The sequence below is a fragment of the Tursiops truncatus genome, chromosome 9 (assembly GCF_011762595.2).
Source record: "Tursiops truncatus isolate mTurTru1 chromosome 9, mTurTru1.mat.Y, whole genome shotgun sequence".
Lineage (NCBI taxonomy): Eukaryota > Metazoa > Chordata > Mammalia > Artiodactyla > Delphinidae > Tursiops > Tursiops truncatus.
Genome location: NC_047042.1, coordinates 99,425,803 through 99,445,890, shown reverse-complemented (window position 1 = coordinate 99,445,890; position 20,088 = coordinate 99,425,803). Strand labels below are relative to the sequence as shown.

General features: G+C 61.8%; 2 protein-coding genes across 9 annotated transcripts in view; one reads left to right on the top strand and one right to left on the bottom strand.

The window, feature by feature from the left end:
• The window catches only part of SMARCD3 (SWI/SNF related BAF chromatin remodeling complex subunit D3), a 44,015-nt gene extending 30,555 nt beyond the window's left edge, over positions 1-13,460 (top strand). For 4 of the 7 annotated variants that reach the window (XM_033863519.2, XM_073810102.1, XM_073810103.1 and 1 more), the window contains 12 exons: positions 7,014-7,225; positions 8,950-8,992; positions 9,804-9,926; positions 10,033-10,155; positions 10,422-10,517; positions 10,679-10,780; positions 11,030-11,191; positions 12,082-12,179; positions 12,354-12,489; positions 12,794-12,916; positions 13,035-13,136; positions 13,252-13,460. In XM_033863519.2, coding sequence (XP_033719410.1) covers positions 7,014-7,225; positions 8,950-8,992; positions 9,804-9,926; positions 10,033-10,155; positions 10,422-10,517; positions 10,679-10,780; positions 11,030-11,191; positions 12,082-12,179; positions 12,354-12,489; positions 12,794-12,916; positions 13,035-13,136; positions 13,252-13,305 — 1,374 coding nt within the window. In that variant the 3' untranslated portion in view covers positions 13,306-13,460. Of the gene's footprint in view, positions 1-3,102; positions 3,707-4,128; positions 4,354-7,013; positions 7,226-8,949; positions 8,993-9,803; positions 9,927-10,032; positions 10,156-10,421; positions 10,518-10,678; positions 10,781-11,029; positions 11,192-12,081; positions 12,180-12,353; positions 12,490-12,793; positions 12,917-13,034; positions 13,137-13,251 lie in introns of those variants that run through there. The other 3 variants (XM_033863516.2, XM_033863517.2, XM_073810101.1) reach the window with 3 other exon arrangements.
• A 136-nt stretch (positions 13,461-13,596) lies between these two features.
• Positions 13,597-19,665, bottom strand: CHPF2 (chondroitin polymerizing factor 2). 2 transcript variants are annotated; one of them, XM_033863509.2, is made up of 4 exons: positions 17,899-19,664; positions 16,886-17,450; positions 15,992-16,174; positions 13,597-15,032 (listed from the first exon to the last, which is right to left on the bottom strand). In XM_033863509.2, exons 1-4 carry the CDS (start codon positions 18,177-18,179, stop codon positions 13,725-13,727), a joined length of 2,337 nt encoding a protein of 778 aa, XP_033719400.1. In that variant the 5' UTR covers positions 18,180-19,664; the 3' UTR covers positions 13,597-13,724. The 2 variants fall into 2 exon arrangements, with proteins under 2 accessions (XP_033719400.1, XP_033719401.1); XM_033863510.2 differs by lacking the exon at positions 15,992-16,174 and having other exon boundaries at positions 17,899-19,665.
• Positions 19,666-20,088: the final 423 nt, after the last annotated feature.

The window sequence follows — 20,088 nt, the reverse complement described above, 5'->3', positions numbered from 1 at the left end:
AGGAGTTAAGTCTCTCCGCTGCATCCCTCCTCCCGCCTCCGCCTCACGCCCACCCCCCCCCCCCCCACCCCGCCCCGCCGCCTTTGAGTCCTGCAGCTAGGCCCTGGGCTGACCTTCACCGGGAGGGAGGCCGCAGTGCGCATGCCCAGGCCCGGCTCCCGCCGCTGCCCGGTTACCGGGCGGGTGAGGGCGAGGGAGGGCGGCCGCGGTCCCGGACGAGACCCCCAGCGCCTGGCCGCCGCCCGCTCGGGCGTCGTGGGGGGGGCCGCCGAGCCCGTCCCGCCGGCCGCGGCGCATCTCTCCCTGCGCGGGGAGCGGCGCTTTGCCATTTGGTGCTGGTGGTGCTTCGGCGAGGGAAGGAGAGATGGGGGGACGGCAGGGGGGACTCCGGCTCCGGGCGGCCGCCCTCTGCCCGGACACGCGCACGGCCTGCCCGGAGCGCGGCCTGGGCCGGTCGGCCGAGCCTAAGGGCCGGGTTGAGCCGGGAGGACGGGCCCCTGCCCGTTGGAATCGGGGCTTGCCCCGGGCCTCCTTCCCACCCGGCAGGACGCAGGAGCCGGCAGGCGGCGTGGCACTGCTGAGCGCCCTTCTGGGGCTGAGCCGTTGGGGAGCCTGGCCTTTGTGAGGTGGGAGTCCTGGCCCGGGACACCCTCACTGGCGCCTCTGCTTTCTGGTCTTAAGGCTCCCCGGTGTCCGCACACCTAGGGTCGCCCCTGCAAAAGCAGCATGCACACGTGTCTGCCGGCTGAGGTCTTGCGAGTGGGCTGCATTGGTGATCACGTTGTGCCTGTGTGTGCAAATCTATGTGTCTCCTTGTTCCTCTGGTGTTTGCATTGGTGTGTGTGCCTGGGGGCAGGTATGCCCTATATATCTGTTGCCTGTATATGCGTAAGGATGTCTCCCAGAGAGGGGGCTGCAGGGCGAGGCGCTCATCCTGGGGTGGCCCAGGAGGCTGTTATCTATGGACCCGAGCGATACTCACCTCCGTTGGCCTAACCACCTCCTGCAAACTCCTCCACCACCAAGATCAGCCCCCTCACAGATGCTTGGTGTTCCCACTGTGCTGATGCACCTCCTCTGCTGTCTTCTTTTCCCAAAAGGCCTCTCCAAGAGTTGAGACCTCGGAGCTTTACAGAAAGCCTAGAGGTGTCTGCCCCTGCCCCTGTCCACCAGAACCTCCAAGGTGTCACATGTCCATGCTAGAAGCACCCACAGGGGGGCGGGGTGCTTCAGGTAAGCGGCAGAGTATGAGCTCTGTCCACTGGGCCACTGAGCTTTGGGTGGTTGCAAGTGTTAGCAGGCATTGGTCACGTCCAGTCCCTGTGTGCAGGCACGGAGGGAGAGTGGCACTTAAGACCAGCCTCAGACTTCAGGGGGCGGCAGCCTATTTGGAAAGCCAAACATAACACACACGAAACGCAGGGAACGTGAGACATTAGTCAGTAGAGTGCCAGTTCATGGCCATGGTAGATGGCAGTGGGCATTCAGAGAACAGAAAGATCTGTGCACAGGAGTGGGACCAGGGAAGGCTTCCTGGAGGAGGTGGGGCCCAAGCCGGGCTTTAAAGAATGAATGTGATTAGGACAGGCGGAGGAGCAGCATGGGGATTCCAGGCAAAAGAACAGGAGCAGAGGCTTGGAAACGGGAATGAGCAAGAGGTTTTGGAAGTTAGCGGAGAGACTGGAGAGGTTAGCTCCCCAGGTTACCAGCAGCCACCTTCATGGCCTATGGCAAACACCCACCCCTTCCCACCCCAGCAGGGCCCAGTCTCTGAGAGTGTGGGTCTGGCGGGGGGGTGGGTAAGCCTGGGTAAAGATGTAGTAGGAAGGGGATCTCTAGGTCCCCTGCTAAGCTGGTGGTAGAGGAGGGGCATCGTGGACCACAGGCCCTCTCTAGCCTTTCAGGGGATTGACAGTGGGCACCTAAATGGACGGTGACAAACAGAAGCACAAGGGGGCCCAAGGAAATCAGGCTGCAGGCAAAAAAGCCTCCGTAGCCAGAACACTCCCTCGGTTCTTTGTCCTGACCTCTGAAGGCGTTCTGAAGGTTTGAGGGTCAGGACCACCCCACTGCACCCCGCCCCAGGGTAATGCTGGGTCTTCAGTATCTAACTTCAGATAAATTTCCCAACAAAGTCCCCCAGGCACTGCCCCATCCTCACCTGGATACTGACAGTACAGCCCCAGGAGGCCCATAAACTTGACCCACTCTGTCCCAAAGCCCTGGGGCTCTTCCTCCAGAAGGAGGAGAGAGGGGTGTGGCTTGGGGCATGGGTGGGGCCAGGGCTCCTGGCCTGGGGAAGCTCAGGATTTGCCCCTCCTGTATCCTGTCCCTCCTTCGTCCCAGCGACTGCCAGCTCCCTCCACGCCACCCCTTCTGGGGCTCCCTTGTAGCCCCACCGCTACCCCTGCTTTCTCTGGGGTCTTGAGGCTGGCCCTCCCACACCCAGCGCCCCAGCTCCTCAAGGTCCCCTACCCCACCCCCGACTCCAGAGCCGTCGGGTCCTGCTCACCTCCCTCTGCCCCCGCCCCCCCGCCGTCCACGCCGGCTCCTGGCCTGCCCCCACAGCTTCTCTTCCTGTTCTCACGAGCCTGATCCACCTCCCTGTTTCCGAAATACCTCCCCTACTGCCCTCACTCTCTCACATAAAGACAAAGACTCACATGCCCCGAAATAGACTCACACAGGGCTGGGAGGCACAGACCGTGTCCCGCCACACACGCACACGCACGCACGCGCGCGCACCGGAGGCTCTCGTGGAGAGAGGCACACAGAGGCGGCATTTGTGTGTGCACGCACATAAACACCCACACCCACAGCCCCGAGCCGTGCCCACACGAGGGTGCAGACACACACGGCGGGTGAGACAAGGGCGCACACATCTGTGGACGCAGGGGCACCCCGCCTCCCGGGGCACACCCACGCCTGCCGCCCCGGTGCAGGAGAAAGGCCTCCTCCGGGCTCCGGCTCCCCCCGGATTCCTTCCAGCGAATGTTTCCCTACTTGGCCTGCCAGGTCTCTGGGGAAAGGGCCTCAGAAATGCAGCAGGAGCCACTTGGGGGCAAAGTTGGAACTGACTGTTCCCTGCCTGGCCCTGCCGGCGAATTCCCTAACCGAGAAACTATTTGCGGCGAGAGGCCGGGGGCCGGCGAGCCCCCCGCCACCTCCCCTCGCGTCCCCTCCCCGCGCCGCCTCCCCGCGGCCCTCGGGCGGCCTCGGGCTGCAGTGCCGCTGCCCAGCGCCCGGGAGCCGGGCTGGCCGGCGTGCCTCGCCGCTTATCTGCGCTGTTTGGCCAGCGAGGGTTGGAAAGGCAGGCTTTTCTGTCCCCGCCGAGTCAACAGGCAGACCCCGGGCCGCCGGACTATTTCTGTCTTATCAGTGCAGGAATGCTGCAGCCGCGGCGGCGGCGGCGGCGGCGGCGGCGGCGGCGGGCGGGCGGCGGCGGCGTGGGCCGTGGGCCGTCAGGGCAGCCCTGAAGGGGCCCCCTCCCCACTCCGCTCGAGTAGAAGTGTGAGAGAGCCCAGCAGGACTCAGAGGGGAGAGTTGGAGGAAAAAAAAAAAAGGCAGAAAAGGGAAAGAAAGAGGAAGAGAGAGAGAGAGAGTGAGAGGAGCCGCTGAGCCCACCCCGATGGCCGCGGACGAAGTTGCCGGAGGGGCGCGCAAAGCCACGAAAAGCAAACTTTTTGAGTTTCTGGTCCATGGGGTGGTGAGTGGGGGAAAGTTAGCGGGGGAGGGAGAGCGAGCTGGCTCGGGCTGAATGGAGGGATGGTCGGGAGGGGCCGGGAGGGGGGCTCCCGCTCTCCCACCCCTCTAGCGGGAGCGCCACGGCCCGCGGCCCAGCCCCAGGACTGTGCCGGCGCCCTGGCACCCGAACACGTCGTCAGGCGGTTGGCCGGGGATGGGTGCCCGGGCGGGGAAGGGAGGCGTTCGCAGGGGTTCCTGTCAGGGGCTGGGGGTGGGACTTGGGGACTGTACCCCCCAAGTGGGGGCTCCCCTAGGTACCCGACGTGTTGTCTTCTGTTCTTTTCCTTGTGGGCCCAGGTGTTACCCCTGCTCTGGGGGTGGGGGTGGGGGACATGGCATCGCTGGGCTGGGCTGTCTGTTAATCCGTTGGGACAGTGTTTCTCTGTGTCTCAGGAGCAAGGAGCAGGTGACCCTGTAGGCACTGTGAGCCGGAAGCCCTAGGGCTGAACAACCTCTGCATCCCGGCAGGAAGACTCTGGGGCTTTGCTGACGGCCTCTGCCATGAAGGCCAGAGAGAGGCCCTCTCTAGGGACAGACCCCAAGTTAAGGGGTCTGAGGATCCCTCGGCAGACTCAGCCACCAGAAGCTGATGTCCCTAATGCCTCAAAGGTGTGAAGGAAGGGCTGGAGTCAGGGACGCGAGGCCTAGAGACCAAAGGGGCCAGGCAGCACCGTCCTGCCACAAGCAAGCTTGGAAGGTCCACCGGGAGCCTGAGGGAGCCCAGGGGACCTGAGAGGATGGGAATAGGTTGGAAGGGCTGTGGAATAGGAGAGGCAGGGGCTCCAGGACTTGGGATGGGTGCTGGTGCTGGAGCCCGATATAGAGGAGGCAGTCAGGTTTACAGTGGCCACATTTGGTTGTGACCCCAAGGAAGGCATGTTCTCAGCAAAAGAGGCCAGAGTCCTTAGAATTTTGGCCCTTCGTGTGGGTCGCCGATCCCTGGTGGCTGGCTAGCCCTCTGGGGGCTCTGGAAGTCTCCCTCTCAGGGCCTCTTCAGCAGATCAGTGAGTACCACTGGCCTTATTAAGTGGGAGAGCATCTGATGGGGAAAGGGGCTTCCCCGGGGCAGCTGTCCTCTCTGGGCTAACCTCCATGTCAGTCAGCCTAGTGACCAGTCCTAATGTTGCTGCCTGGGGAGTCCCTTTTAAAAGGCCCATCTAGGAGGGAGAGGGACTATACACGTGGATTTTTTATTTGGCCAACTTAGAGCTTCAGTTCTTGGGTGGCTGGGGGCCCCACTCCCAGTGGCCCATCTGTGCTGGTGGGGAATGGCCGGCGTGGGCTCCATTCTGGGCTGCCACCCTGGAGGTGTGAGTGACAGGGGCAGGTGGGGCAGGGGGGGCGGGGGGGCAGGGGGGCAGGGGGGCAGGGGGGGCAGGGGGGGCAGGGGGGCAGGGGGGGCAGGGGGGGCAGGGGGGCAGGGGGCAGGGGGGGCAGGGGGGGGCGGGGGGGGCGGGGGGGCAGGGGGGCAGGGGGGGCAGGGGGGCAGGGGGCAGGGGGGCAGGGGGGCAGGGGGCGCAGGGGGCGGGGGGGGCGGGGGGGGCGGGGGGGGCGGGGGGGCGGGGGGGCGGGGGGGCGCGGGGGGGGCGGGGGGGGCGGGGGGGCGGGGGGGCGGGGGGGGCGGGGGGGGGCGGGGGGGGCGGGGGGGGCGGGGGGCGGGGGGGCAGGGGGGGGGGGGGCAGGGGGGCGCGGGGGGGGGCGGGGGGGGGGCGGGGGGGGCAGGGGGGCAGGGGAGGCGGGGGGGCGGGGGGGGCGGGGGGGCAGGGGGGGCAGGGGGGGCAGGTGGGGCAGGGGGGGCGGGGGGGCAGGGGGGGCGGGGGGGCCGGGGGGGGCGGGGGGGGCAGACACATGGACAGGCAGGTTTCACCCAGAGGCGATGGGCAGAGACAGCTGGCTGGCTGGGGGTTAGGGTTAGACATAGCGCAGGCAGGAGGGGCCGGAGGGAGAGTCGGCAGTTAGAAGGGCTTCACCAAGCTCAGGATTAGGGCTCTGCTCCCTGTTCCTGGGAGCAGCTGCACTCCTGGGGGTGAGGTGGGTGGTGCTCGAATGGTATCAGGGGCACAGGGTCTGCAACCATCACTCGCTAAATCTCCTTCCTGCTCTCCAGCCCCCATCCCACCCAGCCTCCACTTGACAGCCCCTCAGACCCTCCCCAACCCCTCTTCTGAAATCTGGACAAGTGAGGTTTTAGAAGTCTGTGGGCCACTTCACTCAATACATTTGATGTCATCTACATCCCAGCTGAGCACCGGGGTAGCGGCAAAGGAATACACCTGCCTCATCTCCCTCTCCGTGGCCCCCTGCGAACCCAGACTTCTGACCTCACTGGGGCAGGGTGGGGAGTAGAGGCGGTCTGGAGGATGGGACCATCTCTGGTGATTCGGGTGGACGGGCAGGGAGAGATGGATATAAGAGGAAATGCTGCTACTTTTGACCTACCCAAGCCCTCTGGACCTCCCATCTCCAGTTAAGCCTCCCCCCACCCCCCATCGGAGAATCCTGGTGAGGTCTGACCTCAGTCCCTCAGGTTGCCTCCAGCCTTCACCTTGAGAGCAAATTATGGGGATGGGCTACGTCAGCAAAGCCCCTGCCTGGGGAGGCTTGGAATCAGAGGAAGGGGGTGGGGATCAGGGCTGAGGCGTCAAAGGCAGGGGCCCAGAGAGAAGAGTGGGTTGAAATGGGAAGGGTGGGTTCAAGGCAGGACAGCCCAGGAAATGGACTGGGAAGCAGGGAATGGGAAGAGGGGCAGCAGAAGTCCGAGCAGGGAGCCCAGCCCCTAAACTAAACGAAGCAGCAGAGAGCAAAAAGCCCCTCAGGAAACGGCCGCTCAGCGCTGCCTTCGCCGGGAGGAGCTGCATGACCTTGGCTAGGTTGCTTTTCTCCTTGAGCCGCGGTTGCCTCATCTGTCAAGTGGGGAGAGAAGGACCCGCTCCGACTGTCTTGCAGAGGAGCATGTGGATGTGAACATCCTTTAAAAAGGTTGAAAGGCGCCATTAATATTCATTTTCGCGGCACCTTCCGCAAATCCGAGGCTGGCAGTGCCCTGTGCAGTTGCCTGGCTTCAGTTAGCTTCCTGCAGCGAGACGCAAAGCCCCCCTCCGCCAAAGCTGCGCGGTTCCGGCGCCCCCGCCCACCCCTCGCTCGAGCCGTCGGCAGCAGGGTCACGGGCCGGGGGCTCGGGGTGGGAGAGACGCAGCTCACCGCGCCTGGAACAGGGGCCCTGGTCTGACCGGCGGACGCCTGTGTCTGCTTCACCCCCGCCTCCCCAGCGCCCCGGGATGCCGTCTGGAGCCCGGATGCCCCACCAGGGGGCGCCCATGGGCCCCCCGGGCTCCCCGTACATGGGCAGCCCCGCCGTGCGACCCGGCCTGGCCCCCGCGGGCATGGAGCCCGCCCGCAAGCGAGCAGCGCCCCCGCCCGGCCAGAGCCAGGCCCAGAGCCAGGGCCAGCCGGTGCCCACCGCCCCCGCGCGGAGCCGCAGGTAAGAGGGGCCCAGAGCAGAGGGGGCGGACGCAGGACCCGCAGGGACGGGGTGGGCGAGGACCGGGTTTGGAAGCGGGAGGAGAGCGATCGGCAGGGAACAGGAGTCCTGGGTGGGATGCCCTCCCGGGAGGCGGGCTGAGGGGGCACTGGTCTGGTTTCTTTGTGTGCCCACCGTAGAGACAGGCTGCGGCCGTCGCGCCCTTCTCCTTGTCACCTGCTCTGTCCCTCTCTCCACCCCAGTCCCCAGGTTCTGGCCGACGCTTCAGTCTTTGGGGTGCGGGCGGGCTGGCACTGGGACTGAGGGCAGAGCTTTAGACTGTGTTTCTTAGTGTGGTTGTCCAGGGCGCCTTCCTCAGAACCCGCGGGCTTGCCTGTTCAAAAGCCCCACTCCAGATCTTCTTCATCTGAATCTCTGGCCAGGGGGGTGGAGCCTGGGGGTGTGCCCCGTGGGTGGCCAGTCGCTGCCCCATTGTGCTCTCAGGTGATTCTTTATCAATCAAATGTTGAAGAGTTGCCACGATCTGTCCTCTGGATCAGGTCTGCCCCCAAACCATCAAGGGCCAGCCTATTTACTTGTCTGAGCCAGCTGGTGGCACCCCAAAAGCCCCTGCGCGTGCCTGGCAAGAGAGATACCCCTCTGGGTTTCACTATTTAGCCAAACACACATGCTTCCCTTTGCACACCAGATGGAGTCTTATAAAAGGTGCAATATGGATTTTACCGCATTATTAAATATTTTTTACATAGCAAGGAAAATTCACCGTTTATAGGAATCCCATGATGAATTCTTTTGCAAAGTGAGTCATTCTTTTATACAGTAAAGAGTCCCTGATTTAGCTTGTATAAATGGAGAGTTTCACGTAGATAATTTCTTCAAAACAAATCAGACCTTTAATGAAAACTGCTTGCCTAGCCTTAGAACAGATTTTTGGACAGAGAGGGGGCAGTGGTTGAGAACACCGCAAGGGGGCAGTATGCAGCCATCCTCTAGACTGGGTTCTAATTTCTACTTGCCAAGGATTTTCTGGGGTGCTTTTGGGAGTCAGAAGCAGCTAGTGGATCGAGTCCAAGTCCCAGCTGCTACCCCAGGTCCAGCCACAGCCACACCCCTCAGGAGAACGTCCTATCCACTCTCTCTGGATACCTATGGGTGTGTCCCTGGACCCTGCTGGCAGGTGGCCCAAGGGCATGAGCACCCCCTGCCCATCAGTGTCCCCTTCCAAGCCCAGGGTGGCAGGGGTGCAAGTCCTCACCAGCTTCACACCATCATTTCCTGCTCCAGGGATGGGCCAGGGGTGTCAGCTCCCCTCCCTTTGAGCTCAGGCCACCTTGGACCGTGCACCCCTGCTTAGCAGAGAAAGCGAGTCCTCAGAATCCATCCTCCCTCTCCTCTGTCCTCCCCTCTTCCCAGCTTTCCTCAAAGGCTTCTGCAGCTCCCCTACCCCCAGCCCCTTCTAAGTCTCATTTCGATGGCCCTGAGGATGTGGTGGAGCAGAAGGGGGCTCCCAGGCTGGAGAAAGCACGGGGTCACCTCTGCTCCCCCCTGAGAGGACAGAGCACCAGTGCCACACACCAGCATCATAGCCCCTTGGGCAGGCAGACAAGCGGGCTGTGGGAACCCCAGCCAGGCGAGCTGAGATGTCGGGATAATTTAGCAGGTGGCCTCGTTACTCCCAGATCTGTCGCCATGGTAACCTGGTTTTTTCTTTAAAAAATGTACAGTGCCAAGAGGAGGAAGATGGCTGACAAAATCCTCCCTCAAAGGGTGAGTGCCTTTCACAGCAGCCCCCAGCCCACCCCCCACCCTTTGCTGCTCCGCCCTCCTTCCCCCCTCCCCGCCACCCCGTGCCTCTTCCCCTCCCCCCTCAGGAGCTGCGCTTCAGCATCACAGTCACTTTCACTTTTTGTTCAAAAAGCTAATTAAGAAGTGAGGCTCCCCAGGCCAGTAGGAGGGGGTGGGGCGGAGGGAACAGGCGGAGCCATAGGGTTAGGATACTGGGTCTGGGGTGCAGTAGGTTGAATTCCAGCGGTATGAAGACATAAAGGCGTGGGACAAAGAGGAGAGGAGAGCTCGGGGATCACAGGCTGGCAGGGGGAGTGAAGGGCGCAGGCATCGTAAGAGGACCCAGGCCGAGCTAGCTAAGGAGTAGCATGGTTGAGCAGCCATGAGCCAGGGTAGAGGCAGGCAGCGACATCACCTGTCCCGGGGACGCCAGGGTCCGTCCTCTCCACTTTGCAGACACCCAAGGGAAACCCAGAGGCCGTGTGACAGGGGAGAGGACAAGATGAGGAGGTGAAGCCCTCGCGCTTGCTGGGCTCCCTGGGTGCTCTGGCCGCCCCTAGTGATGAGATGCACTGTGGGAGAAGCAGTTTTTATCCCCACACGTCAAGGCCCTTATTGCTGGATTCGGAGTCCTGGGGAGAGCTCTCGCTCCTGCTCTCAAAGTTCCACGCCCTGAACCTCCTGGCCAGCTCCCTGCCACGCCCTTTGTGTCCTGGGACCACATGACGCACACACATTCCACCTGCAAGGCTGGCTGAGCCCCTGGTTCCCCACCTTGTTCCTCCTCTTCCAGATCCGGGAGCTGGTCCCAGAGTCCCAGGCTTACATGGACCTCCTGGCCTTTGAGAGGAAACTGGATCAAACCATCATGCGGAAGCGGGTGGACATCCAGGAGGCTCTGAAGAGGCCAATGAAGGTGCCTTGGCTTGGGGGCAGGAAGAGGGGGCTAAGTCCTATTCCCAGAATGGAGAAGCGGGCTCGCGCTGGGGCCTGGCTCTGTGCTACACTCTTTATTTCTACAGCAAAAGCGGAAGCTGCGTCTTTATATCTCCAACACTTTTAACCCTGCGAAGCCCGATGCTGAGGATTCTGATGGCAGCATTGCCTCCTGGGAGCTGCGGGTGGAGGGGAAGCTCCTGGATGACGTACGTCCTGGCCCAGGTCTCTCCAGGTGTCCTGGGGTGGGTATGGGGCTGAGCCCAGGACAGTACCAGAGTGCCAGCACTCAGGGCTAGGAAGTCGGTCCTGGCCGGGCTGGGGGGGGGCGGGGGGGTCTAGAGAGACGTCTGGCTGGAGGCCTGCTTCGGACTGTGCCGCCCTGCCCAACCAGCCCACCCCCCACACCCCGCTCCCAACTCATTCTGCCCCGACGGTCCCTGTTCCGCCCCCACGGTCCGCTCCTCTCCCACAGCCCAGCAAGCAGAAGCGGAAGTTTTCTTCCTTCTTCAAGAGTTTGGTCATTGAGCTGGACAAAGACCTTTACGGCCCTGACAACCACCTAGTGGAGGTAAGACCCAGACCCCCTCTGCCCTTGAACCTGCCCCCCTTCCACACACCACAGTCCCGTCAGCTGCACAGGTTTGGATGAGGGAGCCCCCGCCACCAGGGCTCTAGCCCCACCAGCTCGGTTGGGCCTGTGAGGTGAGCCGGCTCTTATCCCCTGGACAGTGGCACCGGACGCCCACCACGCAGGAGACGGATGGGTTCCAGGTGAAGAGGCCGGGGGACCTGAGCGTGCGCTGCACGCTGCTCCTCATGCTGGACTACCAGGTGTGTGCCCCACCCCCCAGACACCACATGAGGCCCTCAGCCCCCCACGCCCTTTCTCCTAGATGGGGCGGGCCTCGGCCTCAAAGGTGCACATCCTGAGAGATCCCGTTCTCCTCCCTACCCCGCCCTTTCCAGAGCACGTTTCTGAGAAGCCCAGGCACCGCATCCGCGCTGAGTCCCAAGCCGCCTGGCCCTGAGCGCTTTCCACTCTCTTCCTTTTACCTCATTTTCATGGTCACCTTTTCCCAGCCTCCCCAGTTCAAACTGGATCCCCGCCTGGCCCGCCTGCTGGGGCTGCACACACAGAGCCGCTCAGCCATCGTCCAGGCCCTGTGGCAGTACGTGAAGACCAACAGGCTGCAGGACTCGCACGACAAGGAATACATCAACGGGGACAAGTATTTCCAGCAGGTACCCTCTCCCCTGAGCCCGGGGCCCCGGGGAGCAGGCAGAGTTACCGGTAGGGGAAGTGCCCCTACTAAGGTGACACCCCTGACTCCCTTCTCGACTCCGTCGGAAACGGTCTCGGAGCCAGAGACCAGGGTTCTAGTCCAGGTTCTGCCGTGGCACAGCTCTGTGCGGTGGCCCACCCATCGTAGCCACCCCAGGTGAGGAAGACCTGGAACCCCAGGAGGCCAACAGCTTTGGGGAACACATTCTTGTCACTTGGAATTAGGATCCCCGAGTTCTAGTCCTGGGTCTAGACTCTGGGTAGATTACTGAAGCTATTTTGAGCCTTGTTCCTTATCTTTACAACAGGGTGATAACGATACCTGTCCCATCTAGCCCACCGGGCAGTTAGGAGAATCAAATTGCTGTGGAAGTCATTTGACAAGAGTTCTACCAAACTAGACATTATTAATAATATTTTTAATAATAATTTTTAAATAAATACAACAGATAGACTTTAGTAAAAATAACAGTTGATATTTATTGAGTACTGAACCACGTGCCGAGCACTGTTCCAAGCACTTTATGTGTAACGGACTCATTTAATTCTAACAACCCCTTGAGATAGATACCATTGCCATCCCCTTTCCAGAGATGAAGAAACTGAGGAGGAGATGTTAAGTAAGTTGCTCAGGGTTGCACAGTGAGCGGTGGAAGCAGGACTTACACCCGGGCCGGCCGACCCAAGGCCTGTGCTCTCACCCACGCGCTGCACACCCCTCCCGGTCAGCGCTCCTCTGGTCGCAGCCCACCTGGCCCCAGCCCCGTGAGCACTGGCTTCTCGTGGCCTTTTCAAAATGGAAACTATGCTCTTTCAAGCACAGAAAAGCGATCTCTCTCTCCCACTTCAGATTTTTGATTGTCCCCGGCTGAAGTTTTCTGAGATTCCCCAGCGCCTCACAGCTCTGCTATTGCCCCCTGACCCAATTGTCATCAACCACGTCATCAGGTGAGGCCCCCCGGCTGCTCCTCAGAACAGGGAATCTCTGTGGTGGTCCTGCCCTCCCTGCCCCTCCTTCTGCCTCCCCACCCCCCACACCGCCCCTCCCCTCTGCTTCGGGCCCCAGCGCCCTTGGCCTCTGGGGGGGCGGCATGGACGCCAAGGGTTGGACTCCCCTGGCAGCGTGGACCCATCAGACCAGAAGAAGACGGCGTGCTATGACATTGATGTGGAGGTAGAGGAGCCACTGAAGGGACAGATGAGCAGCTTCCTCCTGTCCACGGCCAACCAGCAGGAGATCAGCGCCCTGGACAGTAAGGTGGGGCCAGAGCCCAGAGCTGGAGTGGGACGTTAACCCAAAAGTGACAGAAGTACAGACAAAACAGACAAGAACGTGGGCCTATGGAGAGAGGAAGGGGAGGTGGCCCTTCCCTCGCTACTTGGAGCTCCGCCCATCCCCCTTTCCCTGGGACTGCCTGGGCATCAGGGACCTGAGGGATTGCCCTTCAAAGGCACAACAGCAAACCCCTTCCCCACCCCCGTACCGCCCCCCCGCCGCCCCGTTTCCCTTCCTCTCACACATCAGCACGGCCAGGTGAAAGCCTCTGTCTTTCTACCTGTAGATCCATGAGACGATTGAGTCCATAAACCAGCTCAAGATCCAGAGGGACTTCATGCTAAGCTTCTCCAGAGACCCCAAAGGCTACATCCAAGACCTCCTCCGCTCCCAGAGCCGGGACCTCAAGGTGAAGGGGACTCAGGGAGCACTGGATGGAAGACAAGCACATCGGGAAGACAGTAAACGTTGTTCACAGGGGCTGGAGGGGGTCCGGGCTCGGGGCTGACCCCGCTGCTCCCTCCCAGGTGATGACAGATGTGGCAGGCAACCCTGAGGAGGAGCGCCGGGCTGAGTTCTACCACCAGCCCTGGTCCCAGGAAGCCGTCAGCCGCTACTTCTACTGCAAGGTGTGAAGGGCCCCCGCAGGCCTCCGCCACCGCTTCCGGATGCTCCTCCAGGGCGGGTGGGGTCCTGTCACTCACCAGCAGCAGGTAACCTGCCCCTGCTCTCACTCCGCTACAGATCCAGCAGCGCAGGCAGGAGCTGGAGCAGTCCCTGGTTGTGCGCAACACCTAGGAGCCCTGTGCGAGCACCAAACACCAAACACCGTTGGGGGCCTCAGGCCCTGCCCTGTGCCCTAGGGCTCTGCCATCACTCGGACGGACGCCTCGCCTCACCTCTCTCGCCTCTCGGGTGAGGCAGGGACTGGATTAAAGGTGTTCACCTGATAACAGCCGTGTGGTCATTGGTAACTGGGGAGGGAGGAGGCAGGGGAGGGCAGTGGGTCCCTCTGGGAAACTCCCCACCCCCTCCCTCAGAGTCTTCTTACTCCATTTTCCCTAGACCTAAAAACAGTTCGGCAGAAGACACTTTTAATGACATTTTCTTATTCGGAAATACAGCAACAAGCCCTCCATCTGTCCATCCGTGTTGCCCCGCCTTGCCGGGGCCAAGGCCGAAGGGCCCTAAGTGGGGGCGCGGGGCCCCGGGCCGCGCTACGTGCTATTGGCCTGCTCCTGCTCGAACAGAGCCACGGCGAGCTGCGCGCGGGCCCCCAGCCCCTCCAGGGTACTCAGGCGGCAGCGGTGGTAGAGCTCCTCGCTGAGCCGAGGGCTGCAGTCACGCACGGAGAACTTCTGCACCAGCCCTGGCTCCACGGCCCGGAAAAGGTGGAGCCCTGAGAACCGGAGGAAAACATCCATCACCTCCAGCCCCTCCAGGGCTTCCTCCTCTTCCTGGCCCGCCAGCTCACCAGCCAGCCGGGCTCGGGCCGCCAGGTAGTCAGCGTTGTAGAAGCAGCCCTCTGCAGAAGCCTGTCGGTCAAACCTGCCCCCAACGGGAGCCCCCCGGGCAGGCTCAGCACCAGGAGGGGACGGGGGGTCGGGGCCGGCCCCCGGGGGCCCTTGGGGAGATCTCTGTGGTGCCAGGGCGGGGCTGAACTCCTGGAAGTGGACCGGGAAGAAGGCCTGCCAGCCGGAGATGGCGTTCATGCGGCAGCGGTTGAGGACCTCGGGCCCAGGCCTGGTCCACACGGTGGCGAGGAAGAAGAGCGTGTCCACGGGGTGCTTCTTAGAGACCACGTCCAGGAGCCGCACCTGGGAAGGGGCCTCCGCGCGCACAGCGAGCCAGGCCAGCCTCGTCCCAGGGTACCGTCGTTCCAACTCGGCCGCCGCAGCCTTCACCCCAAGAAACGGGTCCGGGGCCCCTCGGCCCCCTTCCCGCGGCCCATAGACCAGCAACAGGGTGAGTAGGGCATGCTCTCGCGGCTCCAGGACACCGGCTGCAAAGGCCTCCAGGAACGCAGGGGCCGCGGCGGCTTCGGCCACCAGCAGCGGCAGCACCAGCTGCACGCGGGTGGCCTCGGTGACGTAGGGCATGGGGAGGATCTCCACCCGGCTCAGGGGCCGCAGCAGGCTGACCCTGCGGGCCAGGGCCCGCCGGTGCCCGCGCTGCGTCACGGCTTCCAGCAGCAGGTCCAGGGTGTACTCCATGCCCCGCGCTGGGTCAAAGCGCCGGTAGCCGTTGAGAAGCCGCTGCTTCTGGAAGCGCAGGCGGGGCTGATAGCGCCGATTCAGCTGCTCCAAAGCAGTCTCCACGGCGTCGCCCACATCTGCCCTGCTAGCCCCTTGCAGTGGGCACTTGGGGGCCCCGTCTGCACAGGAGAAGGTGTGCTGCTCTGTGAAGTAGTCCCAGCCCAGCACCTCAAAACGAGAGTGCGGTGTAAAAGGGGCCGGGAGCCCAATGGGCCAGCTCAGGCCTGCCTCCCCCTCAGGGGTCAGCACGGTCAGGTTCCGGATCTGAGCCTGGGTGGGAGGGACGCCCAGTTAGTGCCCCGCTAGGCAGTCAGGACCCTACCCCACTCCGGCGTCCCGGGGCCTGAGGTCTGCCCTGGCCCCAGTAGCACTCAGTGAGGCTCATCGCTTAATTCCCTGTCCTCTACATTCTTTAATCGGGAAAGTGCAGAAGGCATTCGAGTCACAGCCGCCTTTCACAACTGCTGTGAGGAGGCGGCGGTGGGAAACGTGCTTTCCTGGAGGTTAAAGCACCCTGAAATCTAAAGCTGGGCATCTTCTCTTCCATACTCAAAGCACTCGCGCTCTCTTCACAAAGAGCCCTTTGTTTTCACCTGTACCCCACCTCAGACAACCCCCGCGGTCAAGCAGAGAGTTCCTCTACCTTCTGCCCTTGGACCGTCTAAGGGCGGTGCTGGAGGTTCAGGGACTTCTAGGTTTTTGCCTCCTTGCTGGAGAGGAATTAAAACTATTCTGTCAGGACTTCCCTGGTGGTTAAGACTCCGAGCTTCCACTGCAGGGGGCACGGGTTTGGTCCCTGCTCGGGGAACTAGGATCCTGCGAGCTGCGCAGGGGGGCCAAAAAATTCAAAAATTAAAAAAACACTATTCTTAGACTCCAATAAAGATGTTAAAAACAAACATTAATTCACTTAACTTATATAAAACTCAAAAAACAAAAACCCCAAACCACCCCCTGCTAAAAAAAAAACACAAACCACTCTTCTATCTAAGCACTCTACCAAGCCCGATCCTCAGAGCTCACCTGCAAACCCTTTTAAGTGCATCCAGGTCATGCCAGGAGCTTTGATTATATGACTGACCTGGACCCCCCAGGGCCCCTTCTCCCTGAGTCGTTTTAAATCGGGGTATGGTAGGCCTCCTTCTACCTCGCCCAGCCTCCCCTCCCACGCATCATGAGCCTGGACGCCTGAAGCTCCCTGTGACCTCCAACCCTGGTCCCAGGCTCACCTGCAGCTGTTCTATTTCACTGTACGCTCGTTCCAGCTCCAGAGCACTGAAGCGCTTGTGGAGCCGGTACATGAGGGTTCCCTCGGAGACAGGGTGCACCGCAAAAGCACTCAGGAAAGCCGAGCTCCCCTCCTTCTCGGGGTCCCTATTTTTGGCCAGTTCAAATGAGCGATACTGCTGCCCCTAGAGGACCAATGAGACCAATCAATGCCACACAGGGAGGGCTGCCCGGCCTGACCACCCTCGACCACGCTCAGCATTCACACCTATTACCGCCACTGCCGCAGAAGCGCGGAAGGCACAGCTCATTCTGGTGTCCCCTCAACCTCAGCCTTACTCTCACCAACGGATTTTGGAAAAGAGAGTGCTAGCTAGGCAACTAAGGATGCCCTAGCCCCCGCCCCGCCCCAGCAAAGAACCCCACTGTTCCTCAGAAGAATGAAAGCCGAAAGCCAGCAAATACTCCCAATACTCTGGTCTGGGAGGAGGGGCCCCTCTGGCATTGTCCCCTCTTCACCAACCAAAAGGGAGGTTCCTGGGCTACCTTACCCCTCCAGGAGAGTGGCCATCTCTAGGACACTCCCAGATCATTGGTGACTGTGCAAGTGTCGGGGAAGGGGCGGAAGGCAAGGGGCCAGGTGGGAGGAATGGTAAGGGGCACCTTTCTGGCTTGCTCGGAGGGTCCCTGACAAGGTGCCACTTTTGACGGCCCTAGGGATCTAAGACTGTCAGAGGTGAGCAAGGGAGAGCTAGAGGGGTGATCGGGGTTGGAAAAGGCACAACGACAGCCCCGAGGTGCCGCTGGGAAAGCGCCAGCGGCACCCAGCCTCGAGGCCAATCGCTCGGTCGCTACTAACTTGTCGGGGGCCGGGATTAACTCGAAAGGGCTGTCACCTGGTGCTGTGAGACACAGCCGATGCCCAGAGAGTCAATGAGGCAGCGGCCAAGCCACTCATCAGGACGGGCACTGAGGATGTCTCCTCGGCAGCCATCCAGATGTGGCCACAATCGAAGCAGGAGGCTCCGTGACAACAGGTAGCCGAAGCCCCCGTGGCAGTATCGGGCCTGCTCGCCTGCGCCAATGAACTCCTCCGTCCGGCCCAGGTACAGGTCTTGGTTGATACTGAGGTGGCCAGCCAGGGCTGCTAGGCGGGGGGCCTGCACATACGTGTCATCCTGCATGACGAAGAACCAGTCGTAGTCGGCCCCAAAGTGTGTGTGAAGATGGCGCAGGGTCTCGGACATGAGCCAGGCTGGCCGTTCGTCCCCGTGAGATACCACCTGCATCCCTGCCGGAGTCCGGGCCCCTCGCTGCCCAGTGAAGTAGAGTAACCGAGGGAAGTGGTGAGCCACCGTGCGGTTCACAGCCACAGCCAGAGTGGACAGTGTGGCCCGGGAGGTCAGGACAGCCACCAGCAACCGCTCGCGAGAGCCCAGCTCTGTCTGGATGTACCGAGTCCTGTAGGGAGACCAGCATGCCAAGGGTCAACTCCCTAGCTTTAGGAACACTCAGTGTGTCCAGCATATACATCCCCCTAGGAATTAGTGAGTTGGAGTTGAGAAAAGAGGAGGGACAGACCTCCTCATCCATATTAATGAGCTACTGGAGTGAGCACCCACTGAGTAGCCGACACTGGGACTGATCTGGGGAGAGGTCAACCAAGGTTGGATGGGATGGGTGAGATGCAATTCCTGCCCTGTTGAAGAACATCAACCACTAATTTAACACCAGTGGGTGAGGCTTTCTCAGACCTGAGAAGGAGGAAGAAACTGGACCAAACCCTGATGGATAACAAGGCAAAGAATTGCTTCAAGGAGCCTACAATGATTACCAGTGAAGGCAGAGGCAAGGGCTTGGAGCAGCCCTAAACCGGGGTCTGGGAACTACGCAAACACGTAACTCTCACCTGAGCACCTTCTTGTAGGGCTTGTTGGGATCCCTGTAGTAGGGGACAATCCGGGGTTTGAAGTCTTCATCACTTTGGTCAAGCTGAGCTCCTGAGTCTAGATTCTGTGGCCCTCCTGGTTCCCCCACAGCCACTACACAGGGATCTTCTCCCTCACCCTGGATCCAGGAAACCCGCAAGAGGCTCAGGCTGCACCCCAGAGACAGCCCTAGGATGAGGGGCAGTGCTGGTTGCAGCAGAGCCAACACTGAGCTCAGTCGCATGGCGGTGGGCCCTGCCATGTGCGTGCCCCAGAGGGCACGGCCTCGAGGATCGATCAGTGGGTAAATGGGCACCTGGCCGGGAGCAGGTCTGCCGTTTTAACAAGGGAACCTGGGGTCAATGAGGTCAACAAGAGAACAAGGCGTGTTTGCTTCCAGGCCCAGTATCCCCGGGAAATGTCTGCCTGGCCTTCCGTTGTCAAGGTGCTGGATCTAACCCTCAATCCAAATAGTAAACATTCGAATCAATTTCACCCACTAATGGTGAGGCTTCCAGTAAAAGCGAGAGGAAATAAAACTCAATCCTGTCAAACCTAACCCCAAAAGGACTACATACATCTGAAGACTGGATCTAAGCCAAGAGATGGCAGCAACCGATAAAGATGGGCTTGGGGAAACGCACATGCTCCATCAACACAACAGCCCCCGGCTGGAGGAACCTAACTCCGCAGGCCTTTCCCAAGAAGCGCCCGGCGGGGGCACGTCTCACTCAGTTTACTGCAGGGGCTGCCGACTGGCTGCTGAAGGCCAGCGCCGGGATGGGGTCGGGGCCTTTCCACTCTATTCCCGAGTGTTAAGCAGGCATCCGGCTAGGGTACCCACCCCTCCCGGCAGTCAGGAGCGGTCAGGAGCCACTGGCACCGCGCACAGAAGTTCTGCCCACCTAATGAGGTGGACGGAGGATATGGTGGCTCAGCACGAAGAGCCTCTCAGAGGAGCACGATGGCTGATGGAGCCACCGTGCAGCGCGTCCTTCTCTGAATCCCCGCTGCTGAGAGGCTGGTGCTGCCTGACAGTAACCCCGGCCGCGTAAGAGCGATTCGGTGTTTGGTTTTCCCAGAGCCCCGGGTACCCAAACCGAACCAAACCAAACCGAGAAGAGAAGCCGCTAGCGACAACGCAGGGATCCTGAGAAGGCACACGGAGGCTCGGCTGGCTTCCGGTGCGCCCGTTGTCAGGCCCGGCGCCCCTGTCTACCTCTCAGCAATCTCTAGTCCTAGAAAGAAGGCCCAAAGCGAGCGTTAGCCGCTAGTCTCACAACAGAAATAAAACCGGCTGCGTCACGGGGCTGCAGAGGAGGGGCAGGGAGACTCGGTTCGTTCTGGCGACGGGAATGGAGATCGCGGCGGGGAGAGGAGGGCAAAGACTCCGTTCTCAGGCCCGTCAGCGGGGGCAAAAGCCCTGCCTGCGCCACTGGGCGAAGGACAACGAGGGACACCGCGAGGCCCACAGGGGGAGTCCCCTGCAGCCGGGCCAGGGGCGGCGGCGTGCTGATAACGAGCGGCCGGGGTATGGCGGCCGCGGCCAGCCGGGTCCCGGGGAGTCGGGGTGGGGGCGTGGGGCTGGGACGTGCTCCTGTCCTCCGGAGCGGTGCCCCCGACGCCCCTTGCAGGGGTAGGGCGGGGAAGGGGAAACAGACCCCAGGGCCCGAGGCGCCGGCTCCACCGCTGCAGCCGCTGCCACCTCACAGCCTGGCCCGTTCCTTCCTCTTCCGCTCGCTGTCGGTGCCCGTCTCTATGGTGACCGCATCCGGCCGCTCGCTCCGCCGCCGCCCTCTCTGTGGTCGTCCCGCCCCCTCTCTGCGCGGCGTACCCGCTGTGGGGTGACGTGGTCGTTCCGCCAGCCCCCCGCCCCCCAGCAACAGGCGTGCGCTCCGCAGACGCTAATGCGAGTGAACCCAGCACGGACCCAAAGGTGACGCAAGCTTCAACCTCAACTCCCTTCTGCCCTAGAAAAAATGACTCTCCCTCAGTGAGCGCGCTTCTGCCTCCTTGGACGACTGTTCCCAATGGGCTTCCCGAACCCCATCACCCACTCAGTTATTTCAGAAATGTTTGTTTGCCTACTAAGTTCCAGATCATCGTAAAGGAGTGGTAGACGAGGTGGGCATGGTCCCTGCCCTCAGGTAGCTGAGAGTTGCGGGAGACAG

Coding starts and splice junctions, on each gene's coding strand:
- CHPF2 (XM_033863509.2), bottom strand. CDS start 18,179: ATGGCAGGGCCCACCGCCATGCGACTGAGCTCAGTGTTGGCTCTGCTG. Junction 17,451..17,898: donor CCCTACAAGAAGGTGCTCAG/GTGAGAGTTACG, acceptor GTCTCCCTACAG/GACTCGGTACATCCAGACAG. Junction 16,175..16,885: donor GCTGTGTCTCACAGCACCAG/GTGACAGCCCTT, acceptor TTGGTCCTCTAG/GGGCAGCAGTATCGCTCATT.